This window comes from Phaenicophaeus curvirostris, chromosome 20 (assembly GCF_032191515.1).
Source record: "Phaenicophaeus curvirostris isolate KB17595 chromosome 20, BPBGC_Pcur_1.0, whole genome shotgun sequence".
NCBI classification, from domain to species: Eukaryota; Metazoa; Chordata; class Aves; order Cuculiformes; family Cuculidae; genus Phaenicophaeus; species Phaenicophaeus curvirostris.
Genome location: NC_091411.1, coordinates 6,481,774 through 6,505,853, shown reverse-complemented (window position 1 = coordinate 6,505,853; position 24,080 = coordinate 6,481,774). Strand labels below are relative to the sequence as shown.

At 47.4% G+C, this 24,080-nt stretch overlaps 1 protein-coding gene across 2 annotated transcripts in view; it reads right to left on the bottom strand.

Moving 5' to 3' along the window:
* The window catches only part of COL27A1 (collagen type XXVII alpha 1 chain), a 162,112-nt gene that overhangs the window by 36,106 nt on the left and 101,926 nt on the right, over positions 1-24,080 (bottom strand). For both annotated transcript variants that reach the window (XM_069873701.1, XM_069873700.1), the window contains 11 exons: positions 23,709-23,762; positions 20,435-20,488; positions 11,893-11,946; positions 10,874-10,918; positions 10,683-10,727; positions 10,416-10,469; positions 9,607-9,660; positions 7,067-7,120; positions 4,854-4,907; positions 4,043-4,096; positions 2,468-2,575 (listed from right to left, as the gene is read on the bottom strand). In XM_069873701.1, coding sequence (XP_069729802.1) covers positions 2,468-2,575; positions 4,043-4,096; positions 4,854-4,907; positions 7,067-7,120; positions 9,607-9,660; positions 10,416-10,469; positions 10,683-10,727; positions 10,874-10,918; positions 11,893-11,946; positions 20,435-20,488; positions 23,709-23,762 — 630 coding nt within the window. The remainder of the gene's footprint in view (positions 1-2,467; positions 2,576-4,042; positions 4,097-4,853; positions 4,908-7,066; positions 7,121-9,606; positions 9,661-10,415; positions 10,470-10,682; positions 10,728-10,873; positions 10,919-11,892; positions 11,947-20,434; positions 20,489-23,708; positions 23,763-24,080) is intronic.

The following is a 24,080-nucleotide window of genomic DNA, read 5'->3' as shown; positions in this document are numbered from 1 at the left end:
CTCCAAATCCTGGACAGGAGTTTGGCACTGTGCAACCTTGGCATTTGTCCTACCAGGATTTTTCCCTGACAAGATTTCTGCTACCTTTGTCCAGCAGCCTTAAAACCCTCTGTTCATTGTACATGTCTGTGGTGGCTTTTGTGGCATGTCTGATATTCCAGTTTCCAGTCCTCAGGTGAAAACAGGGTTGCTGTTACCTCTAGCAGTTTGCATCTCTGACTTGTAAACTTTATCTTGACCATAATCTAAGGAAAATCCCACCAATATTTGCACATTTTCTCCACAGAAAATGAGACAGAAGTCACAAATTAAAAAATGGAAAAAGAAAAATCATTGGTACTTCTTTCAGAGGACTTCCAGCTTTAAGTTAGCTCAGTGACCACAGGAACACCAGCCTATATATTACAGAATCACAGAATCACAGAACAACCAGGTTGGAAGAGACCCACCGGATCATCGAGTCCAACCGTTCCCATCAAACACTAACAGCCAGGCATTTGGCAGGGGAAGCAGCGCTATCTGGAGCCTATTGGGTTTCCAAAAGTCTGCTTGAGTTTAGGCATAGGGATATACAAAGAAGCACATTAAAATAGTAGATGGAAATATAGCACACTGCAGGAAAAAAAACAAAAGGGAGTGATTATGAGCAGGAATCTTGGCTCTATTGCCTCTTTTTTTTAAAAAAAAATAAAACAGAAAACTGCATCATGTTCCCAGGGACATGCTGGCAAACAGCAGGGACAGAGTCTGAGAGAATCTATATTTTATACTCTATAACTTAATATGGCTTTTGCATGATTTTAGTATTTTTATTGGTTCTTAAAACATGCACAATATAAACACATGAACCAGCCAGAAGTACAGCACACAGAGGGCTGGGCGCTGAGGGTGGCTGTCCAGCCTGCAGCTGGGAGGGAGCTAAGATATTAGGGACCACCCCTTGCCCGTGCGGTGGTCCCAGTCCTTCAAAGAGCTCCCTATGGGTACAGGGACCCGTGGCCAACGATGGCCGTTTTTTGGGGCAGGACTACAGCCTTATTCTGCACATTTATGGTGCTGCGCTGCACCATTAAGCCAATGTTTCCACTTTCTAATCGAGTCAGTGCTCAAATCCCAACCTCAGCCCAAAAATAACACAAATCCAGCCCCTTTGCTACTTCCATCTCCTCACACCCTTCTCCCTGCCCTCCTTTTAGCCAGCCACAACGTCACCAAAGGGAAAAAGAACATGCTTTAACATTGAGCATCTACCCAGCAGTCAGAGGTACCTGCCTGCCCTGCTGCTTCACATCCATCCCGGGCAGGGATGTCAGAGCTGCCATTGAACTTGGTCTAATTTGGGCTACTCCTTCCTTTTGAGGTGCTGGGGCTGCGTGTATTTCTCCTGGAGATGTGTGGGGTGCGAGCCAGCACGTTCGATAACTGCATGAGGAATAAGCCTTGTGCTACAGGCAAGCACAGCTGCTCCAGCCAGGCTGGCTGCATCCAACTCAGCCAGGCTGTCACTTCACAGAAAGAGCCTCACAAGTCCAGGCTCCTGACAGTTTTGATCCACAACAATAATTACAACGAATAGATCATGTCATCGAGCTGCTAGACTCCACATTTCAAGCAAAAGGGCCTGACTTGGCTTGCAGAGCAGCCCACTGGGGCACTGGGCAGAGCTATCCTCCATCTGGCACCACCGAGCGAGTCCTAAGCCAGATCCTGCCCGACTCCTCTGGCCCCACAGCTCTCATCTTGGAGCCAGAATCACATTTTTGATTCCTATGGCACTGAGATCAGGCCTCCAAGCTTACCAGACATGCCTAGGATATTCACTGAGGATTCAGGAATAATTTCCTGCTGACCTCTTCTATTTGTCTTCTATATTTAAGAGGGAAAACCAGAAGTAGGCAACTAATTATCAAACAGAAGTGATAGAAGACAAAAGTTGGCCATTTCCAAACTCCAGGCCAAGGCCAGTTGTGGCAGCCAGGGGAGACTCAGCTCCCTGCAGTCCTCTGTCTATCCCTCTCCAATTCCCTGAGAGGTGATCCCTTTACAGATGCAGCGGAGAGGCACAGCATCCCGAAGCCTACAGCAGACCAGAGAAGTGATTCACATCTCAACTGTGTATCCTGACTGAAAGACCAAACCATCTCCTGGATGTAGTTTTTCACAAAAATAGTATATTTCATGACAACATTTGCAACAAGTCACACTGCTACCATCGGGAAAGTTAAAGTCATCTTGTATACAGGGATTTAGACAAGAGCATGCAGCACTCTGCTGATGCTTTTTGGGTTATATGCAATTGCTAATTTGGAAACCAGAGGGCGGGAGCTGTGGTGGATCAATACCTGTAACACTCATGATCTGAGATAGACACAAGGCTGACCGTGCAGCCTGGGGAGGAGAGCACCAGTTCCTACAGGAAACCCATGAACCAGCTACCAGGGTGAGCAGGCTGGTTTTGCAGACTCACTCGGACACCTGTGATGCCGGGATATCCAGGAGGGCCTTCTTTTCCCTTCAGTCCTTCGTTGCCTTTTTCTCCTTTCTCTCCCTCCAGGCCTTGCTCTCCTTTGTCTCCCTGTGGAAGAGAGAAAGGTTGGAGCTTTTCATACCCACACAACACATGGGTCGCTGTACATGGCTCTTGCAAGGAAAAAACCAACCACATAATCGATATTTCAGGAGTCTGAGAGGAAGAAAGCCTGCAAGCAAAAGGATGAATGAGGATGAGTCATAATACACTTGACATTTAGCAAAATGAGCAAAACCAGGTTTCTTTTTTTTAAAGTCTCTTGGCTGGAGGAGAAGGAACTCCCCCATTACACAGGGTAATCTAAACTCCTTTGCTTCTCCTGCAATAAGGCCTGAACCTCCCACGTCAATGAGACTGGTGGACAAGATCTGAGAGTCTCCCTTGCCTCACCCAGAAGCCCTGAGATCAGGATGCTGAAAGATTTTTAATAGGATGGGTTTGCCTGGAGCAGCTGCTTGGCTCTCGCTGCCAAATGGGAATCAGCCCAGGGCTCAAATAAACACTCTGTGAAACAGTGTCATCTTGCCCTTGTGAAGGATTCGTGGTCTGAGCCGTAGGTATCACGTCAAATCACTGCTCTTATAATTGATGGCACAAAATTTTACGGAGATAGCCAAAAGGTCCAATTCTCTACTGATAGCAGCAGCTACACTTGTGCAACCAACCAGCCTTGACAGAGTCATTTACACTTGCACTTGTGTTGGTGAGAGCACTGCAACATCTCTTCTGGTTAAACAAATCCATCTGCAATGAGCAGTGGCTCTTCTACTGTCCAGAGACACATTCAGGTGGAAAAGATCTAGTCTGGTTCAAGAGCTCTTAGGGACAGTTAGCGGTGGCAAGAGAATACAGAAGTCTTGACTGTCTTTAAGGAAGAGTCTTTTGGTGCAACATTCAGAGATAAGCAGACACAGAGACACATGGCGAATAGTTTAACCGGCTGCTTTTTCTTTCCATGGAACAAAACTGTTGGCTTGTTTGGAGAGGCCGGCGGTGCAGGGACAGAAATCAGTGTCCTGTTCCAAAGGCATGGTAGCAAACGCACAGCAGCTAGATAAAGAGTGCAGTGCAAGCCCTGAGCGAGCACCTGGGGCTTTGCCAAGAGAAAGGGATCTGGTTTCTTTACTTGGAAACATTGTTTTGGTCAGTGGGGCAAGAGAGAGTAATGGACAATTCTTGATTTCCCCTGCCAGGCTCAGGAATTCCTGATTAGCTGGAAATTTAATCTGTAAAGACTCAAATAAAACAGACAAATTGTTGGAAATTAGATTTTGAAGAACTTGACCTTTTTGGAGATCTGGTCAGATGCCAAATATGTGAGTAGAGGAGTGAAACAGGAGAACGCTGTTATTTGTGCTTGCAGAAAAAAAATCCTTAGACGGAGCAGGGCAGAGGTTTATTGCAGAGAGGACCCAATAACCCCCTTGGCTTCAACATGGCCCTGGGAACCATCAGGGTCTGAGTGCACGGAGGTGTGTGAACACTGAAACATGCCATGAGACTGAGATTTACCTTGACACCGTCCGGCCCGAGTGGCCCGCTGTCTCCTTCCAGTCCGGGTTCTCCCTGCAAGACAGAAACAAGCACCATAAGGCTGTGCCTAAACAGCCGTGCTTTCTGCAGCTGACTCGTGGCAGTGAGTCGGGCTGCAGCAATGGGAGCCCAGCCCTGCACTTTGACATGTGTTCTATCTCAAACCCTAATGCTGAACAAGCTCTTCCTGAAGCAAGAGCAGGAATTCAACCTCTTGCTTTATTCTAAGTCGTATTCTTTCTTGCTTTATTCTGGACCTCCTTCCCTGTGGTGAAAAGCAGGCTCACTCTGCATTCATGTAACCTAGGGCTTCCCCATCGTGCTCCAACAACTGACCTTAGTCCTGAGAAGGGACCAGAGCCGCTGTTGGCTTCAATCCCTGCATTCATCCCACCCCTGGCTCCCTCCCACGTGTGAATAGTGTAGCCAGTGTTTCCCTGCTTAATGCCTGCCTTCTGCTCCAGCCTCTCCCTGCCCCGCACGGACTGCAGGCTCCCTCCTGGTGAACAGGAGGGGTCTGTTCCCACACTGTCCCTTTCATACGCAAGGTTGTCATGGCACTTTGCAAAGCTGTGCTGTAGCATCCGAGCAGCTCATGTAGGCTGGTGAGTTCAAGCTGACAAGCTGTGTGAGGAAGGAGCTTCCACCACCCACAGAAGAAACAAAGGACCATAAGAGTTAAGGGATGGCCAGAGCAGGCTCTGTCTGCTCAGCAGTGGATGAACAGCGAGCAGAGCCTCTCTGGAACTGATACAGCACAAAAGCCCTTCCAGGAGGTGACCATACTCACCCTTTGGCCAACGAGGCCTTGCTCACCAGGGGCTCCCAACTGGCCAGGATCACCCTAAAAAGAAGCCACAAAATGGAGACAAGTTACCGACAGCGAGTGAGCATGAAGTACTTCCCATGACACCCCTCATTCTGAATTTTTATTTCCTTTTTGCACACAAACACCTTCACCTCAGTTTGCAAGGGCTCCAAAGGACAGATCAGCATCACCAGCACCTCTGCTCACAGAAGGCCAGCACACACCTCACAGGCTCTGTTGTGATGCTGCTCAACAGGACAAGGGTTGAGGAGCGATTTGCACTGCCTGCAGCTGCTGAGCCAGGAGATATTCCCTTGGCATGGCTCTTCAGCAGAAAAGGAGCAACGCTGGGTGCAAAGCAGTGTTGCTGCAGACACCACCTGAGTGAGGGAGAAGACAGCCGACAGCACTTTGAGCCTCAGCATGACTAAGGAGGTTGGAGAAGAACCTTAATCTTTGATGGCACCAAAATGAGTGAACTGAAGGTTTTGGAGCTGGCAAACAAATGGATCTTGGTGACAGACTGCAAGGTTGCAATTTAGCACTGGGGGTACAATGGCCATTGGGCAGCTGCTTCTCCTGTGCGCCCATTCAAGACAACCACTTTGCAAGGAAAAGAGCTCAGGAAATGCAGAGGCTGAAGGAGAAAAAGGTTTGACCTATTCACACATCTTATTCTGCAGGATGTTGAGGCTCTGGAGCGAGTCCAGAGAAGAGCAACGAAGCTGGTGAGGGGGCTGGAGAACAGGCCTTATGAGGAACGGCTGAGAGAGCTGGGGGTGTTTAGCCTGGAGAAGAGGAGGCTGAGGGGAGACCTCATTGCTCTCTCCAACTACCTGAAAGGAGGTTGTGGAGAGGAGAGAGCTGGGCTCTTCTCCCAAGTGACAGGGGACAGGACGAGAGGGAATGGCCTCAAGCTCTGCCAGGGGAGGTTCAGGCTGGACATTAGGAAAAAAATTTTCACGGTGAGGGTCATTGGGCACTGAACAGGCTGCCCAGGGAGGTGGTTGAGTCATCTTCCCTGGAGGTGTTTAAGGGACAGGTGGACGAGGTGCTGAGGGACATGGTTTAGTGTTTGATAGGAATGGTTGGACTCGATGATCCAGTGGGTCTCTTCCAACCTGGTGATTCTATGATTCTATGAACTGGCCTGCAAGCGATGACTACTCAAAGCAACTCAGCATATCCCAGCACCTCCCAGCTTTGCAGAAGGAGCAGCATGGAACTCTCACTCTCTGACTGCCCAGCAATGATGTGTTGCACTGACAGCAGGTAAAGGGGTATTGGTGTAAATCATCATGTCCTGTTCCTGAAGAGGGTTGCCAGGAGCACGTGAGCTAAAACACTCATGCAGTATCAGGACACCAAAGACATGGCAGGTCCAATGAAGTGTCAGAAGATTTGCCAAGGAAAACATGGCAAAGGATGGGGCTGGGGGTGGGGAGTGAAGAACAGCAAAGAGGAAATTGCATTTAATCCCCACATAGAGTCTGTTCAAAAGTTCTCCACATACGAGTGAACCTTCAAAACAAGCGGAAATGGGGTTAGGATAAAATAAAAACCCCTCTGAGCTGCTCAGCACTGGGATCTTATTCAAACAAAGAGATGGTTTTTATAGGCCTTTCCACGTGGACAAGAAAGAGCATTCATGGCTCCAGAGAAGAGCACCCTTCCCCCATAACCATCAGAGGAGTTCAGTCCCCACATCGCTGAGGCTTGGAAACTGTGGCAGGACCTTGTCTGAGGGTATTTTCAAGTTTGAGATCTTTCTAAGGGTTGGACTCAATGATCTTAAAGGTCTTTTCTAACCTAAATTCTTCTGTGATTCTATGATTCTAAGACTCTTCTTGTTTGAAATTAGAAGCTGCCTGGATCTCTGGGTCTTGAGGACTCCCTCTCCACTCAGAGTTTGGATCTGTAAAGTTCTCAAGCTTCATTTCCAAGGCCCTCCACAGCTCTCGAGGTAGAACATTCCTGGGATGCTACTTCTCCACAGCACTGACAGCCCCAGGAATTTGTAACTAAGGGCTTAAAGTCAACCTTCTCTTACTTTTTAAACTTTATCCTTTGTTGGATATATTGTCTGCTCTGGCTGCTGGAGGGTGAACTTGCAACGTTACCTGTTCCTTCAGGAACAGAAATTGCTATTATCTCCCTACAAGTACAAAAGAAGTTACAGTAAGGGTTTTTCTTACCTTCATGCCAGGTTCACCTGGAAGGCCAGGTTGTCCCATTGAGCCAGGCAGTCCCTGGGAAAAAAAAACCCCAAGGTAATAAAAAAGCCCATTGTAACCAAGTAGAAAGCAAGATCAAAGATGTAATTCCTTCAGCAGAGCTCTCCTGGGACAGTGGAGCCCTGGTTGCAATGCAATTACCTTTTTGGAGCTAGCTCAGGGTATGTAGCACCAAAGAGGCTCAATAACCTCTCAATGCCTGGTTCCCAGAAGGGCTCAGCTTGTCTCTCATGCCCCCTCTCCCCCCAGCCCTGAAGCACCCAGCCCCCCAGCCTTCTTTGCCTAGCACTTCTTTCTAACTCCTTCCAAACCCTCTGCTTTCCAAGGTTGGTAACCATGCTGGGAAGCGGCACAGAGACTAGTTGGGAAAGAAGGGAAAAGGTCCAGAATTAGACTTGAGAGCTTTTCGCATGGGTCTATCAGGTTGGCTGATACAGTGGGTAACAAAACTGCTCAGCTGTTCTCATGTTCCCTGCCCCCTACAACCACACTTCTCCATTACTACTGGTGCGAGCACACTTTCGGTGCCACCAGTCTCATTTCAGTTAGGGTTAAGTGTTAACGCAGCCTCACGGTTTGCAGGAAGATCGAACTGTTCTGCCTTTGTGGGAGCAACTGCCCCAGACGACGCAGCTTTGAGCTGAGCCCTTGGCCCCACGCTCCTGGGAGAGGTAGAGGGTGCAATGATGCTGCCTGCTCCAGGACAGCTAAAGGGAGCCAAGAACTGCGAGGTTATACCAAACCCTTCAGCGTGAACTTTAGCCAGGTTAGCCTTGACATCCATCATCCACTTTCTCTGGCTGTAATGGGTCAGCAAACATCCTCATGGATGGAACTGGGGCCAGAAATCCATGGCCCAGGGCTGTCGCCAGGCTGAACCAGCTGAAAGAAAGTGGCTGGCAGATGAGACAACCTGGCCCTCTCTGAGCATAGACCCTGGCTGGGGTGCTTGGTATCCCTCAGAGAGCCAAAAATGAGTGCCTGACCTTGAAAACAATGGGGACTAAGACAGAAAGATGAAAAATGAGAGAATGACCTTGCAAACTGTTCTTATTCACTGTCCAGCTGCCATGTGCAGCCTTGCGATAGAGGGGTCAGGTTCATTAGATATATTTAGTACCAAGATCAATTGGGAGCTTTCATCTTTGTGCATTTGCCTAGTGCCTTTGGGAAACATAGGGAATGAGAATATGTAAATGAAGCCTAAAGACAAGACAGTAAAGCTTGTCTTAAAAGGATTTGAGTGGTTTATTTACTTATGATATTTGCTTTCCAGACAACAATCACCCTACCCTTTGCAGCTAGGAATAAAGGAAAAAAGAGCACATAGTCAAGGGAACAATTTGCTGCCCAAAGAATAAATGCAGCTCCTGGCTTGCTGAAATGGATTTGAACAGAGGAGGGAGCAGGGTGCATGTTGGGTTAATGAACGAATGGTCAAGTCACGCAATGAGAAAATTCAAGTTCCAATGAAAGTAAAAATCCTGCTTTGGTTCCTCCAGAGGTGCCAGTGCAGAGAAAGGCTCCTAGAAGAGTCATACATTTGAATAAAGCTCTGTACTTTCTCGGCTGGCAACATCAAGAGTGGCTTGGTAGCAGCTTTCCAGCTCCCCAGTGTGGTTTACCACACTGAGAGCTCTCTCCATCCAGTCTAGCAGCCATGAGAATGGAAACTTTCGTGACTCATACGCTTTGCAGTAGACTGAGTTAAGAGCTACCTTTGCTGCTGTTTTTGCAACCAAGTGAAACATCATATCTATATTACAGCTCAGGACCTTTGGAAAGGAGCTACCTAAGGGGAATTGGCACATCTGGTATAAGCAGCCAAGACTTCAAGGCGAGTGAAACCAAGCCAAGACTGCAGATGAGTTAGGGGGAAACCACAGAGGCAACTCTTGCACTCCATAAGGGCACTGTTTGGCAGCGGCTGCTGCTTTGGTTTTAGTGTGTTTTTGCCATTGCTTCATGGCAACGGTAACCCAAAAGCACAGTCAGCAGCAAAGGCATTTCTCTGAGCTTCTTCCACGGGCTGCACTGGATTTTGCTGGGCCTGCCATAGCAATCCAGGCGGGCTGACAAAACTGTGTCTTGTCAGCAATGGCACCAGTGAGAGGGAACAAAGAGACCAGTTTCTGGTTTGAATTGTTATTGTATTTGGTCCCTGACTCCATACCCTGGTGTAGAAAGGTGGCCCCTGATGTGGTCGTAGACCCATGAGCCATGCCTGAGACGCGCTTGTCACCGTGGTTGGCTTTGAAATGTTTCTCTAGCTGTGAAAATGGATCTGCACATGTACTGTGTGTCTATAGGCTGTGAGGAAAATTATGCTCTAATTACTGGTTTTCACTCTATGCTCTGGAACTGGCTTTCAGCCTTGAGGGAAATCCTTCCTACTCATGTCCCCAGGCGTGGGAGGATATGCCTCTGCACATTTACTCCTCCCTCAGCCTTGCCACTCATGATGCAAGGGGAAAACAAATAGGAGCAATGATCAGACCTACCTTATGGCCGATTTCTCCCAAAGGCCCAGGTGGTCCCTGTGGTCCTTGTGGACCCTGAAAAACAGAGAAGGCTATTTTCATACAACTGTTTCCATTTTTGTAGGGCCAGTTCCTTCCCGCAGTGGAGCTATGCTGTGTGCAAGAGGTGGCCGGTGAGATGGAGAGGCCAGTAACGGGTGTGCTGAGGCACCTTAACAGGCAAACAACAGCTCAGAAGACCCTTTATCCTTCTGGCTCCCATCTGAAATAACTGCAGTTGGCAACTTGAAAACACCTCCCTTTCCCTTCACAGTCCAGGTCAGTCCCCACAGACACAGAGAGCAGGAGATGACCCCTCTTCCTGCTCAGTGGTCCTCTTGGCCTTCCTTGAGGTCTGTGTCTGCACCTGTCAGCTCCCAGTGCCGTCCCCAAAGCTACAGGCTCAGTTCTGACACCACCAGCCTCCCTCCTGATGTCCCTCCAGCTCTACCTTCCAGCCCAGCCCAACTCCTCCTGTTACATCTGACCCTGTCCCAGACCCATCCTTGCCCTTCCATTCTCATGTCCCTTCCAAAATCCAGCCCAGGCTGTATTCTGCACTCCCCTTGGTTGGTCCACGGCCCCCTTTTGATTTCCAGGGGTCTGACCTTGTCTTTCTTCATGCTTCCTAGGACTCCAGCCAAGTTTTTCACATCTCTGACTGTGCTGGAGTTGGCAAGCACAGAGAAGCTGGGAACAGGAATGAGTGGTGGAGAAGAGACAGACAAAGAAATGAAGTGTCTGTGAGTGGCAAGGCAAGACAGATGAAGAGAGAGTCATAAGACACTTGCCGGGTCGCCTGGAGCCCCTTTTGTTCCTGGAGGTCCAGAAGGTCCTTGGATACCCTAGAAAAATTAAAACCACTAAGGTCAGTTCCAACCCCATTGCAATCTTTCATGCATCTCAGCAGTAATGTGCATCTCCGACTCTCCAGTAAAAGCAGTGGAGAGGTGGCCCTGTAAAACACTGTCCAAGTTCTTCCTCCTGGACCAGAACCCAAAGCTTACAGACTTGAGCAAAAGAGGTTATCAAAGGAAGCACAAAGGATGGACACTTACTGGGAAGCCACGTGCTCCTGTCTCCCCGGTCTCACCCATCTTGCCCTGTGAAGACATAGTTACGGTCATTAGCAGCTGGGAATACGCTGAGGTGCCCGTGGTGCTTTGGCCAGGAGAAGCCCCACTGTGGGCATGTGGAGGACCGACACCATGCCAGGTTTGGCAGGCACTGGCTGTCACAGAGGACATACCTGCAGCCCATCCGGCCCTGGCCTGCCTGGCCCCCCTGGTCTGCCCTGCAAAACAAAGAGACAAATAGATGTTGGCAAGAGTGCAAACTGTATTGGTGATGCTCTTCTGCCCCAGCCCATCTTCTCTTGCATTTGTGTGTGTCAAATATCCCCTTTAGCTCCCTTGAACTTTTGAGAGGCCACATGCCCAGCACTCTACCCTGAGAAACATCCCATCCAGCAGGGATTTTGGGCAGTGGGTTGCATGACCTAAGATTTTTTGAGTAAATATGGCTTTGGAGGAGGCTGGGATCCTCAGGAGACTTGGCAAAGCCCTGCCTGTCAGGGCATGAAATAAGGGAGATTCCCTGTCCAAATTGCATTCACAGGGCCACGTGTTCCACGTAGGGGATGGAGTCTGTGTTGTTCAATGGTAGGACAAGGGTCCAGCTCTGCCATGCCACTCTTGCATGAGGCTGCTGCCAAAGGGAGAAACTCTCCCATGCACACCTCTCAAAACCTGTGGTTGAGCAAGTGAACTTTGGATGAGGGTCTGCTCAGGCAGGGTATCTGCAGGCTCTCTTTGCATGAGGCATCTCCCGCCTCATGTTTTCTCCTGTCCTGATGTATTTAACATGAAGTACATCAGAAGAGATTTGATTCCCTTAGGTCACGTTTTATGAGTCGTGTTAAATTGCTCTGGGTTTTGTGCTACGTTCAGCTGTAACAGTCAACTGCACTCACTGCCAGTTAAAGCTACACCTGCTCTTGAGGAAGACTCCATTATTTTAGAAGACGCCCTTTTATGTTTGTTGTCCTCTTTGTTCAGGGTCACACACCCCAGCAGCCAGGGCCCTAATGCCCACATTGGACAGATGTTACCCTAGCTGCATGGAAGACTCATCCTTGCTGGATGATCCTCATGAAGCGACTGAACAACCCCTGTTCCTGGAGGAAGACGTAGCCTTGATCACGCCCAGTGCATTTCGCAACACAGCCAAGAGCAGCGTTCACCAACCTGGTCACCCACTGGCCCTCACCTTGACTCCTCGTGACCCTGGCTCTCCTACAGGTCCATCAGGCCCTCTGTCACCCTGGAAAAAGGTAAAAGAGAAGTAAGGATAAGAACATAGAGTATATGTCTCACTGGAAAATACAGTAGTCGCTCTAGGTTTGGCCACAAGCAAAGTCCATGAGATTGTTCCTGTCTAAGCAACCTATACATGGTTGGATTGAGCACAGCAGCTCAGAGCCCAGGACTCAAAAGATCCTTTCTGTGTTTTGTTGCTTCATTTCTCACCATTACCAGTTCACAGCATCAAAGCACTTTTTAGTCCTTTTAAATCAACTATCAACCACAAAACCAAAGCCAGAGGAGAAAAGCAGGCCAGGAACAACCTTATTTTCAGATAATGGTTACGTGACTACAATTTTGCAATGAACAGACTTACACTTCTAGCCTTATTGAAAGCAAATCTCTTCCTTCCTAGAAATCCTACTTTCCCAACTGCCCCTATCCTTAATTCTTGGCATACCATGCTGTCTCATGGTCACAAAATATACAGAGGCACACAACCCCCCAACATACAGTACCTACACAACTGTCCTGAGCCCGAGACTGCTCCCAGAGAGCGGGATATATTTGCTGGCAGCAGAACTCCAAGCCTACAGTTGCCTGCTATTTAAAAAACTGGCTGTTGTTACAGATTGGGCAGGTGCTCATGCATATGCATGCTGGGAGGAGTGCAACCAGCAGCCCCTGCTTTGGCATGTCTGGTCCTACGCCTGGCATCTGCTCCTGCGTGAGTGCACGCGTGCAGCAGGCGTGAGGACCTCAGGAGGTGTATGGGACACGCTTGCTGTTGCAGACGTTCATGGAACCTACAAGAGTCCAGATAGTGAAAAATCCTGGATGTGATTAGCCAAAATGGAACAGCTTGTGGTACGGCTCTAGCATCCTCAAAGAAGGGTTGTCGTTGATCTTCCAGAGAGTGCTAGGTGAGGAGAGCATTAGTCTTGAAGAGGGGACTCTGTGATGTAGCTTTCAAGCTAATCTCAGAAGAGCTAAAGGCACAGCCTTCTGCACCATTTGAACCCCAGAAACAAATGTGTCACACTAATGGAAAGTAAAGAGACACAGTCAGGGAAAATAAAACAGTAAAAAAGGGCATTATCAAGAGACTCTATTAACGCACGTCATGTTCATAATCAGGCCATGAGCTCAGTTGGGACTCTGAGGCGCTACTGCAATGTAAATAATAAATAAAAACACAGAGCAGTGCTAGAATGTAGTGGTAAGAGGAATCCTGAGAGCAGGCCAACACGGAAATAGAGAAAACAGGAGCCAATATACTTAATCGGGATGCAAACTGAGTGCCAAAAGTAATAACAGGGCTAGGGAGCCAATGCGTTAGAAAAGCAACTCCAGTATGACAGGCAGGAGAGAGAGTCTCACAAAGAAAGGCAGTGTAACAGCAGAAGATGTATAGGAAGCGTAGCCAAATTATTACAGCAGGCAAATATTGTCAATATAAAATAATACAAAAAATTGCATTGCAGTGTAATACTGCGCTTGGCAAAACCCTGTGCTGCTGAGCGTACCAAGATTAAATAACCACCAGTTGGTATTGCATACCAGTAAGACACAGCTCTTAAGAATGCTCAGCCTGGTCTCAAGGACAGAGGAGGACTGTGCACCAGATGGGAACACCACAACCAAATGGGATGTTTCACAGGTTGGTGCTTTGCTGCAAGATATAATAGCAGCTCTCACCAGCCCTAGACACCAAGTGCCCCAGCTCACGCTGGCCACCAGATCAGAGAGCAGTAAAGATCAAAAGTTTTATTAATCCATGTCCCTGTAAACCTCAAAGTGCAATGACATAAACCAGAAGGTCATTTAAGAGCAGAGCCACTGACAAGCTCAAGCCGAAAAGCACTGTAAGTTGGAGTAGTGGGAGATCAAGGCTTGGAGGCATTGGAGGAGCTGCCTGCAGTGACAGGGACGCCCAGCAACCCAGCAAAACACAGACCTGCCCTGGGCTGGGTGCTGCGCAGGGGAAGACAGGAATCGGCATGTGCATGGCACTGGCACCCTGCCACACAACATCTCATTCTCCCTGGGAAACAAGCTGCTCCCCTCCACTTTGAGCGAGCTGCCGTTAATTATTTCGTGCAATTACATCGTTACCATCTGAGATGATGGGGTTATCCACTTTGGAAGAAGTGCTGAGGGGAAAGACTCAATAGCTCAGCCCTGGTGCTAGAGAAGGAGGGAGCAGGGATCAGGGGCAAGTGGGATATGGTAACAGCAGCTATGACCCAGGTTAGAGATCTCCATTCTAGATGATGCTGGGGAGGGAAAGTAGGATGCATCTGGCCTATTCTGCCCTATGTGATCCCTTTGCCAGTGCTGGGTAGAGGCTGTTGGTGCCCTCAGCCCTCACCCTACACTGCAGCTAGGGCAGCAATAGCTGTGTTCTCAGCGGTCCAACCCAGTAGGGCTGGTTGGTTGGCTGGGAAAGTGTTTACGGTATCCTCGTTTCTTCCAGCGGAGCCCTATCACCGGCATTGCAGGATCTGCCAGGGCAATCTCACTTTACAGCAGTCACCTGCCTAATCCCATCACAATACATCTCATCGGCATCTGACCTAAAGAGGGAGAAAGTGACCCCGTTTTTGCAAATGCATGTGGCAAGCTTCATCTTCTCCAGCCTTCTGGGCCAAACCCCAGGATAAAGGCTTCCCCTAATTCGTCCTGACAGGAAAGGCTAAGTTTAGTCAATTAGTTAAATCTTTAAAGCTCTCTTTTACTGACAACGCTGGTTAGAGGTGAGCGAGTGAGGTCCTGGCAGCTCTCCAGGGAGCATCCTATGCCAAACGCTATAAGGCATAGCACGGAGCCTTCCCCCTGCAGCCCCAGAGGTTTGGCCTTGCAGGCAGGGCTGATCGCAGCTCCCTGGGCTCCCCTTGGACTCTCGGAGCTTCAAAATGAACTGAACAGCCAGACACTCCTCCCTGAGCTTGGCAGGGCAGAGGGACCCGGGTGAGTGCCTTGAGAGGCATTTTGGAGAACATCATCCTAAGGGCACGTCCAGCATGGACCCATCCTAAGAATGGAGTAAGGAGGGTGAAGTGAGAGGCATAGTTTTATCACTGTTGCCAGCATCTCTAGGAGTCCATGAAACAGGGAAGGGAGCTTTTCTTTAGTGTGTGTTAGTACACAGCTCAGGAGAGGTCCCGCTGGGCCAGGGCTGTACAAACAGTGCAAGCTCCAAGAAGTTTTACAACATAAACAGGAAAAAAAAGGAGGGTTAAATTGAGATCTGTCCACTCCTTTGCACGTGAACAGCCGAGGCTCAGAGAGATACAGGTTCATGCCTAATGGAGCATTTGGAAATCTGCTCAACCGTTTCAACAAAGTCAGTTGGACATAAACATGCAGCTCGGAGGCATTGCCAGGTCCATCTCAAAGCAGCTCATCCGAGGTCATGCAGGGAGTCGCAGAACAGGGGATGGCTCCTAGTTGGTCCCACTGCAGAACATGAGCCGCAAAACCAACTGTCATCACTCACTGCTACCTAAACAGAGGGCTTTCCCCTTTTGGTTGTGGGCCAAGTTGATATTGCTGGGAAATCACGGCTCTACAACCCTGCGTCCAAACACCGATGTCCCCGTTGCAGTAACTCACACTTGCACCGAAGTCCTGGATCTCAGCAGGCAGCAAGACACTGTAGTTTCAGTGTCCCACACAGGCACATTTCTCACTGCAGCCCCTGTGTAGGTCCCCCCAGAGCTATAGAATCATAGAATCACCAGGTTGGAAAAGACCCATCGGATCATCAAGTCCAACCATTCCTATCAAATAATAAACCATGCAGTGGAAAGATAGTGTTAAGTCCTTGCAAGTCTCAACTGCAGTCACATTCAGACCCCGTAATCATCTTAAGTTATTTTTAATGTAGGCTCCAACAATGGTAGCAAAAAAGGTCATAGTGCCGCTCAACTGGTGAGTACACAGGCCAAGAGAGTATCTCCCTCAGGGAGGTGCAATTCTGAGCAGCACTATCAACCATCCCAGTCTAAATAAAACGTTACAATGCTGGCTAGATATGAGCATTGTCAGCTCACAAATGCAAAGGAAATAAGCTCCAGGCTTTACAACTCAGGTTAACTGTGAGTCAATAGACATCTACCCAGCTGCCAGAGTAGAAAACACTCCAGCAAAACAGAGCTAAATACCGAACAAGGTGTTTCTGCAAAGCAATGCTGTGTTTCCTCCTGTTCAAATAGATACTCAAAGCTCAAAGACAGTCAGTAAGCAGCCTCTGAACAGCAGAAGCAGCAGCACAAACAAGCCGCCAATAGCTTCTTTCCAGAAATACAAAGTTTCTCCCTTTACCCCTTTATCCAAACATTGTTATTGCACTATCACAGTTCAGCCAAATGAAAAGCAAACAGATGCCTTGACTGAAGCTGAAGGGAGACATCGTTGGCCATAGATCTGTAGTTAACTTTTCCTCAAACACGTCTAATGCTTTCTCAGCCAACTAGAACAATCCCTGGGAGCAAACCAATATACCTCTGATTCCTCTCCATGAACAACTTCTCAGATGGGCCTGGAAAAACAACTATTTTCAGGTTTGCTTAGATAGATTCCTAGCATTTGCTTAGACAGAGTCCTGCAGCGAGCGATGCTGCAAAGCATCATGTCTGTGTGGCAGAGAGATGGTGGTCCTCATCCACACAGAGTGGTCCAAGGCTGGCAGGGCAGGTCTGCACACCTTATCTTGCCTTTGCAGGCTTCACCTGGGCAATAGTTAATGCAGGAGCTGATGACTGAATGGCATATTGAGAAATATCCTTTGGGATTTGAAAAGCTCCTCTGGGTTGCCTGAGCCAATACTCAGCATCCCCTCTTGTGAGAGGGTAAAATGTCAGAAGTATTGGCAGACACCTTGGTCAGAAGAACAGGGTAAGATTTCAGGTGCAGCTTGGTGATCTGAGCTGCAAAGTCATGGCTCAAATTGATATTTAGCCTTTTGTAGAGATTCTCAGTCAATACCTGGGCTTTTTGATATTGATATCCTTGATAGAGGGTGCCACAGACCACACATTTTCACCCTGCAAGGAGCTGATTAACAAAATGTGCTTTTCAGTTTTAGTGAGATAGGGTGAGGGGCTTGCTGAATCAGCTGCCTCCAAATTTAAACTTTGATCTTGTTAAATAATTAGGTTTAAACATGTGCATAGCTGTCATTAGCTGAATGTTAAGCACATGTCGAAGCTGCGTATGGACGAAGGGAAATAAGCCTGGTCTCTCAGGTCCAAGTTTCTTGTCCTTAGGGAAGAGGAGAAGGGAAACCACGTTTGTGGAAGATTGTTCAGAATCAGTCTGGTGGGCTACACAAAGATTTGGGAAGGACAATAGTGACAAAAGCCCTGTCATAACTAAAAGAACATTACAATCTTTAAAAAATTTGTACTTGTATCTTGACAATACAAAAGCTATCACAACATAAATGCAGACCCCAAAATGTCTCCATTGTTCTTTACAATCAAAACCATATTTGCTTTTTACGTGTCCTTCAAAAGCAAAATTACTTTAATGAAGTATCCACAAACAGAGCTCATGGAATCCACAAACATCTGGTGGAGGCTGCATTCATGTTTCCACTCTGAATTGAATTATGTCGCTTTTGTAAACTAGGGTAGACAGAGGGTAATGTCTGAAATTACAATTGGGGGATCATTTCCCCATCCTGAGAAAACCAAGAGCGGGAATACCAGGACAAACTAAGCAAACAAAGAATATTATGTGCCTGGAATATCTTCTGAGGGTATGAAGAGAAGGAAAACGTGAGAGAGAGATATAGAAACCAGAAATTCTCCATGCAGGAGATCTGCTGGTCCTTAACAATACTGACTTTCCCACACCATATTCAGTGAAAGCTGCAGGATTTCAGAGCAAAGCCCAGATTCCTCCTCTCTGCTGGGGATCTTAGAAGGGATGACTGCCTATCTCACAAATTCTGTAGGAATTATATCACTCCATTGCTCAAATACACTAAATCTCCCCCATGTCACCGTCCAGCAGTGAGTGCTGAGGGCCAGATCAGTGCAGGGCACCAGCAGCAGATCCAGTCGCTCAGTGCCTACTGGCAGGGGCTTACCCTTCTTTGACTCCTTGCTGATGCTGGTGTCCTCAGGGTAAGATTGAGACCTTAATGCAATCTCTTCACCAAGAACTATCTCCTGTTCTACGTTCATGTTCTGTGCTTCCTGGAGTGATTCTTTGCAGGGTTCTCAGCCAGCAGGGGTAGAGCCACTGCTGCATTTCTGGTTTTCAGGGCTGGGATGCACTTTGAAGTCTAGGCTTCCTCAACGGAGGAATGTCTAGGGGTAGCAACTGGCACTGGGTCTGCCAGACTCAACATCTGGAGAGGAAAAACAACCCAAGGCTGTGAAACTGAACATCTCTACCATGTAATTTTGAGGATGGACAGCGCTGGCAGAAGTAGATGTCCTGCAAAGATTTCTTTTGAGACTTTGGCACCCTCTCTCTGGATCTAGCTATACCCATATCTAGCTATACGGCCTGGTCAGCTGTAATCTTCTTGCAGACAGAGGACTTTAGGCCAAAGCAGATGTCAGAAGCCAAAGAAGATCTGTGCAAGTGAATTTCGTGCAACCAAGAGCCAAACGCTGCAGTTGCACACGGCTGCCTGCTGTAAGGAGAGGCTCAGTGCTCGGGATGTGGCTGGCATCCCCAGCTGGCAGCCAGGGGAATGCAGTGCTGGGACTCCTTCTCTACCACTGTAGACATTAAAGGCACTAGCAGAAATGTCTGATCTCCTTCAAGGACCCATCTTGCCAAGACTCCACACAGTTGGCAGCCTAGATTTATTCAGAAGGTGTTTCCCATTCAGCTTTGCACTGTAGTTTTCCACCACCCATCTAAAGCCTCCTGTGAAAGCGTCTCCTGTTTCTCACCTGTCATTATCACGGATGCTCCAGACAGCTCAGTTAATTGTTGCGATGTAGCACAGAGAAACCTCGCTCCCTAGGGGACCCTCCGAGAGCAGAGCTGAGGAATGAGATCCATGGGCCTTCACACCAAGGAGAACGGCAGCAAAGAAGCTGTTTTCCCCAGCCACAAATTAAAAGCTGAATCCTGATATGCATCTGCTGGGCTTGGATATTACTGGTGTCCTTTTAGCTGCGCTTTTAAAGCAGTTCCAGGGTACATAACTCTGCGGTTATAAAGCTTTCTAGTTGGTTATTCCATTTCCTCTTGCTGGTCCCCAGCTATTCAAAGAGAGTATTAGCTCTGGTATAGGGAAACATATGCAATCCTTGGCTGCCCCGAATTCCCCAAGCAGGAGTTGCAGTAGAAGCAGATACTGGGGGTGGGTAAAATGTACAGTTTACTCCAGCCTACATCTTTGAAACTGAAATATGGAAATAGATATCTTAAGATCCTTGGAGGGAGAAAAGCAAAGTATGTTGTTGTTGGGACCTTCAGCAAACCCACGTGCGCTCACTATTAATATTTTGTAAAGCAGTTAAAAGAAGAAACATCCCAAAGCAGGGATGCTCCTGCAATAAATGTCCTGTTGACGAAGAAGGAAGATTGAGTAGCTCAGTGGGACATGAGCTGGATGTCACAGGCAGGAAAACAAGCAGCTTTGGCCGGTTTAGAGGTCATTCTGCTGTCGGCTGTCACCCAAACAGAGTAGGAAGAACTATACTTGAACTGACACAGAGTGCTTGTGAAATATGTATCCAGTGTAACACGTACTTGTAGCACTGTCAGTGATGCTGGCTGTGAAGCTGGGGTCTGCTTTTTCCAGGCAGAGTGAGGATTCACACACGCTTTACACTCTTGTACTGTTTAGATATGTACAGATAAAATCAGAGCCATGTGTTATGGGCTGGAAAAACCCATAGGAAGACATAGAATGCGCTTATAATTTGATCTACAACGTAAAACACACCTTTCTCACAATCCTGCTGAACGCTGCCAGGAGATATTAATCCTGTGAGACTGAAAGGGAAGACATGGGAAAACTAGGCTGTTTGGCTCCTTGTCAGCACTCTTCCTGCCTGCCTTGTCTCTTAATTGTATTTCATGGCTTAATATTTCCTGCTTTATCTGCCTCTGGTTAAGTCACAACACTTCACATCTCATCTGCTCTCTACACCTTGGCAGCAAAGACACCTTTTTTGGTCTTCCACATGCACCCTTTTCCACAGCCCAGATACACCTTCAAATGAATATATCTTCACCATCCACATCAGATGTGTCTGTAAACCCCATTTGAGACTGACAACAAATGGTTGGAAAAGACAAGCTGGACCACTTCCATGATTAACTCTACCCTCTGCTCATACACATCGCTTGCATGCACAACTCCGGTAATATCTTGCTTCAGTGTCCACAGTCTTTGTACACAGCAGAAACACGGCTGTGGAGGTGCTGCCACAACTGCTGCTCATCTTCACATCCCCAAACTAGTCCACTAGATTACAGTTCTGGTGGCTGAAAGAGGAAAGGGATAAATGCTCATGGAAAGCGCTTACCCTGCGGCCTTTCATCCCTCTTATCCCTGGCGCGCCACGGACTCCTGACGGACCCTGGAAGGGAAAAATGAAAACAAAATGAAGATGGAGGAGGAAGAAGGCAGCAGCTGTTGGTAAGACCCCACATCCCTGCGTGATCTGCAGGGGCCTCAGACTCTTGACCAGCAGGTTGGCTCATTAAGCTCTTGCCAAAGAGATTACCATATTTACTTGTCTAGAGATGGTCTTTTTTTAAACTCACTATTTGTCTTTGGATTATGAACATTTAGGCCAAGGATCCTGGCTGAGGTTTTTATGCTTAAATATCTGCAGCCTGTTGTCTGTGTAAGTGGTGTGATTTGAAGAGAAGCTGAACATCCAGAATTCCCTCCGAAGCTATTAAAAGCAGCTGTTGCTCAGTATCTGTACAAAAATAATAATAACCAGGATCTGTTTTTCAGTTGTCCAAATACAAAATCAGACACCTCATCTTAGGTATTCAAGTTTGACCTTTCCAGCCAAATACTGATTTTATCTTCATGTAACTTTTGCCCTGTTAGTGCTGTGTAAATATTCATACTGGCAGATAGATGCTCATTTCCTTTGGACTGTTGGTGTTGCAGATGATCCTGTTCTCCTTACACTTGCAGAAAGGTTTAGATTTTCTTTTAACCCAGATTTGTAAACACTTGATCTGTTAATTTGCACGCAGAAAATGCTGGAGAAAATCAAACAGCTTTTTTTTTTTTTCTGTTAGAATATTCATCAGCTTAAAAATGTAAAGGTTACATTCAATTAACAGGACTTATTTCTGTATTATAACTTTAAAAACTCATATTTAAAGTTAGTGCCTTTCTGCTGTCAGAAAAGAAAAACTCAAAATGACACATTCCATTCTTACTTTCTCAAACATTCCACATCAAGTTTTGCTATTTATATATTAATAGCTTTTACTAACTGTCAACCCTGCAAACTCCACCAAGGATCAGAACAAAATCGGACTGTGATCTTCCTACTGCTTGTACCACTGCCACTAATAAAGGTTTTGCTTTTGGACTGGAGGTATGTTTCTGCATGGCATGTAAGTTCAGAATACAAATGCTTAGCTGTTCTCAATCAAGATGGAAAAGTTACTTGACTGTGACTATATTTGTAATCACAGTAAATCTCAGTTTTGCTAGTGAGGTCAGTAGTGACTGGCACAGAGCAGCAGGAGATGTGTCAGATGCCTGCTTTATAGAGATTTTTATGATAAACACATACTGAAAAGAAATTCTTTGCTGGTGTTTGGAATATCCTCCTGGAAGTCTCAGCCTATCCCAAATACTTTATGAAAGTACAAGCACAGAAATATTTGTTGTGATGGCAAAATGTTGAAGGAGCAAGTAGATACCATGCTGGGAATTTCAAGGAACTGTTAAGTGACCTTTAATATACCTATATGTATACATTAGTTTCAAAACTGCGTATTAACACAGAAGATGCATGGTAACGGTCAGCAGGAAGAGGGAAAAGGAATTCATAGCCTTAAGGGCAGAGTTTCCTACCATTGACTATACCTTTGCTTCCTGTTCCCAATCACCCCATACTGAATTAATTGCCCTTTGGAGCTGCTAAGGCTCACTGGATAGCTTAATCTCAAAGAGTTTAACAGTTTAGAACAAACAACAACAGCATGCCTCAAGTCTGGCTTGAAAAGTGAATAATGAATGGTGGGTAAAAACAGCTGGAATTAATGAGTGGGGATTTGATACTAGGGGATTATTTGATTAACTTGCTTTGTGGCGAAGTTTGACTTATTGAATTATGACTTTTTAATATGCAGCCTTGGGGAAAACATTTTGCTTGGATGAACTTGTTAGTTATTTGCTTGCAGGAGCACAGGGAACTGAAGGAAGCGAAAGGACCTGGGGACAGTCTCAGCTCCCAGAGCTCTGCAGAGAGGTTTCAACATCGCCAGTAAGGGATGACGCCTCTACTCACACTGTTGTCATCATGCCTCACTGAAATAAGACAAAACTCAGCCTCAGCTAAAGGTACTAATTAGTGGTGCACTAGATTATGCTTGAGGACTGGAAGCTCTTTGCCACAGGGCCAGTGCAGAGCCCACTTTGCCAAGGCTGCACTCTGCTCTCCCCAGAGCCTGCAGCATGGAGTAAGCAGAGGGTCTGCCTAGGGCTCCAGCCACCCTCAAGTCATGCACAGTTACCATGCTGGGAAAGTTGCTCAAAAAGGGACATCAAGAGATATCCAGATGCCTCCTGGACTTCTGTCAACAGCAAGGACTGACCTGAGGGGCTGCAGAGCAGCTCACTGCTGGGGGCAGCATCATGTTCCTTTTATTACAAGGGCCTGGCCAGTGCCCTGCTGCTACTTTTCAGGCAGGGACAGGTCACAGCGAGGTGCTGCTGGACCTCATACCTTTTCTTTTCCTCACCTCCATTGACTTGCAACTGGAAAAATCTCTCCCCAGCTAGCAGCTGTCCGCAGCCGGTGGGCTCAGAGCATCCCCAAGTTTTCTGCAGTTTGGCTTCCAGAGGCCAAACCTTTGGCACGGTCTGGGCATTTCACTACTGTGATCTCCCTCCCAATTAACAACACTGTGGGAATTCACACACTGAGCAAAATCCATTCCCTGTATCAGGCCAGAGCTGCCTTTCTGTGGGTTCCAGCAAATGACACGCAGCAGCAGTTGTGCTGCTGGGAGAGCCGGAGCTCTGTCAAAATAATGGCTGTGGGAAACTGGAGCCATGCTAAAATCTACCTCCACACCAGCTGCACACTCCAGCCCAGCTGCTTCTGTACCTGATGAGCCCATCGAGAGGGAGGGTGCATCTGGGGGCAGCTGCTCGGAGGCTCCGCTCGCTGCAGCGAGGGGCTCAGAAAATACGTGAGGCAATCACTGCGTGATGTTGTCACCACATGATACAGTCACCGTGTCACATGCTGTGATCATCATAATGCCAACAATTCCTAGCAGAAATAGAAGGCCTTGCATAATGTCTTGAGCCAGCAAGCTCATGTCCTGCTAAAAAAAGTGAAGCTGGATTGTGAGTTTTGGACTCCCTACTAGGAAAATGAACTACAGAAGTTTGGACTAAGCATCAATTTTTTTTTTCAGCATGTCTTCCCATGGTGCTCTCACCCATGTCCCATCTCTTTCCCCATACCCCTTGTTCATATCAAACTCAAATCAAACTGATTTGAGTTGCTTGACTCAGCCCATGAACACCCAGGATACAGGATGCTGATTTTTGATGTGCAGTATTACATGATGATGACAGCCTTTACTTACCGGTGGTCCAGGGATCCCGGGAAAACCCACTGCTCCTGGTGTCCCAGGGTGCCCCTAAAAGGGAAAGTAGAAGAACACACCTGGTATGAATTTTCAGGATCTGCTCATCCTTTCTCCTCCAAGTGGGAAGACAGGATAAAAAGCATTGTTGGTTGCTTATAAGGTCAGGCAGATCTGTTATTTGTCAGGGTGAAATTGCTCAGGGGCAGATGGAGAAAGGCTAGGCTGCCAAAAGCCCAGCTCCAACCTCACTAGCAACATAAGCAGCTAGATTCTCTGAACAGTCCAGAAGAGAACAGGCTGAATTTGGAAACCTGTCTTTGGGTCTTGCATCATGGTACACAGGAGGTGAGTATCAGAGCAAGGCAAGAT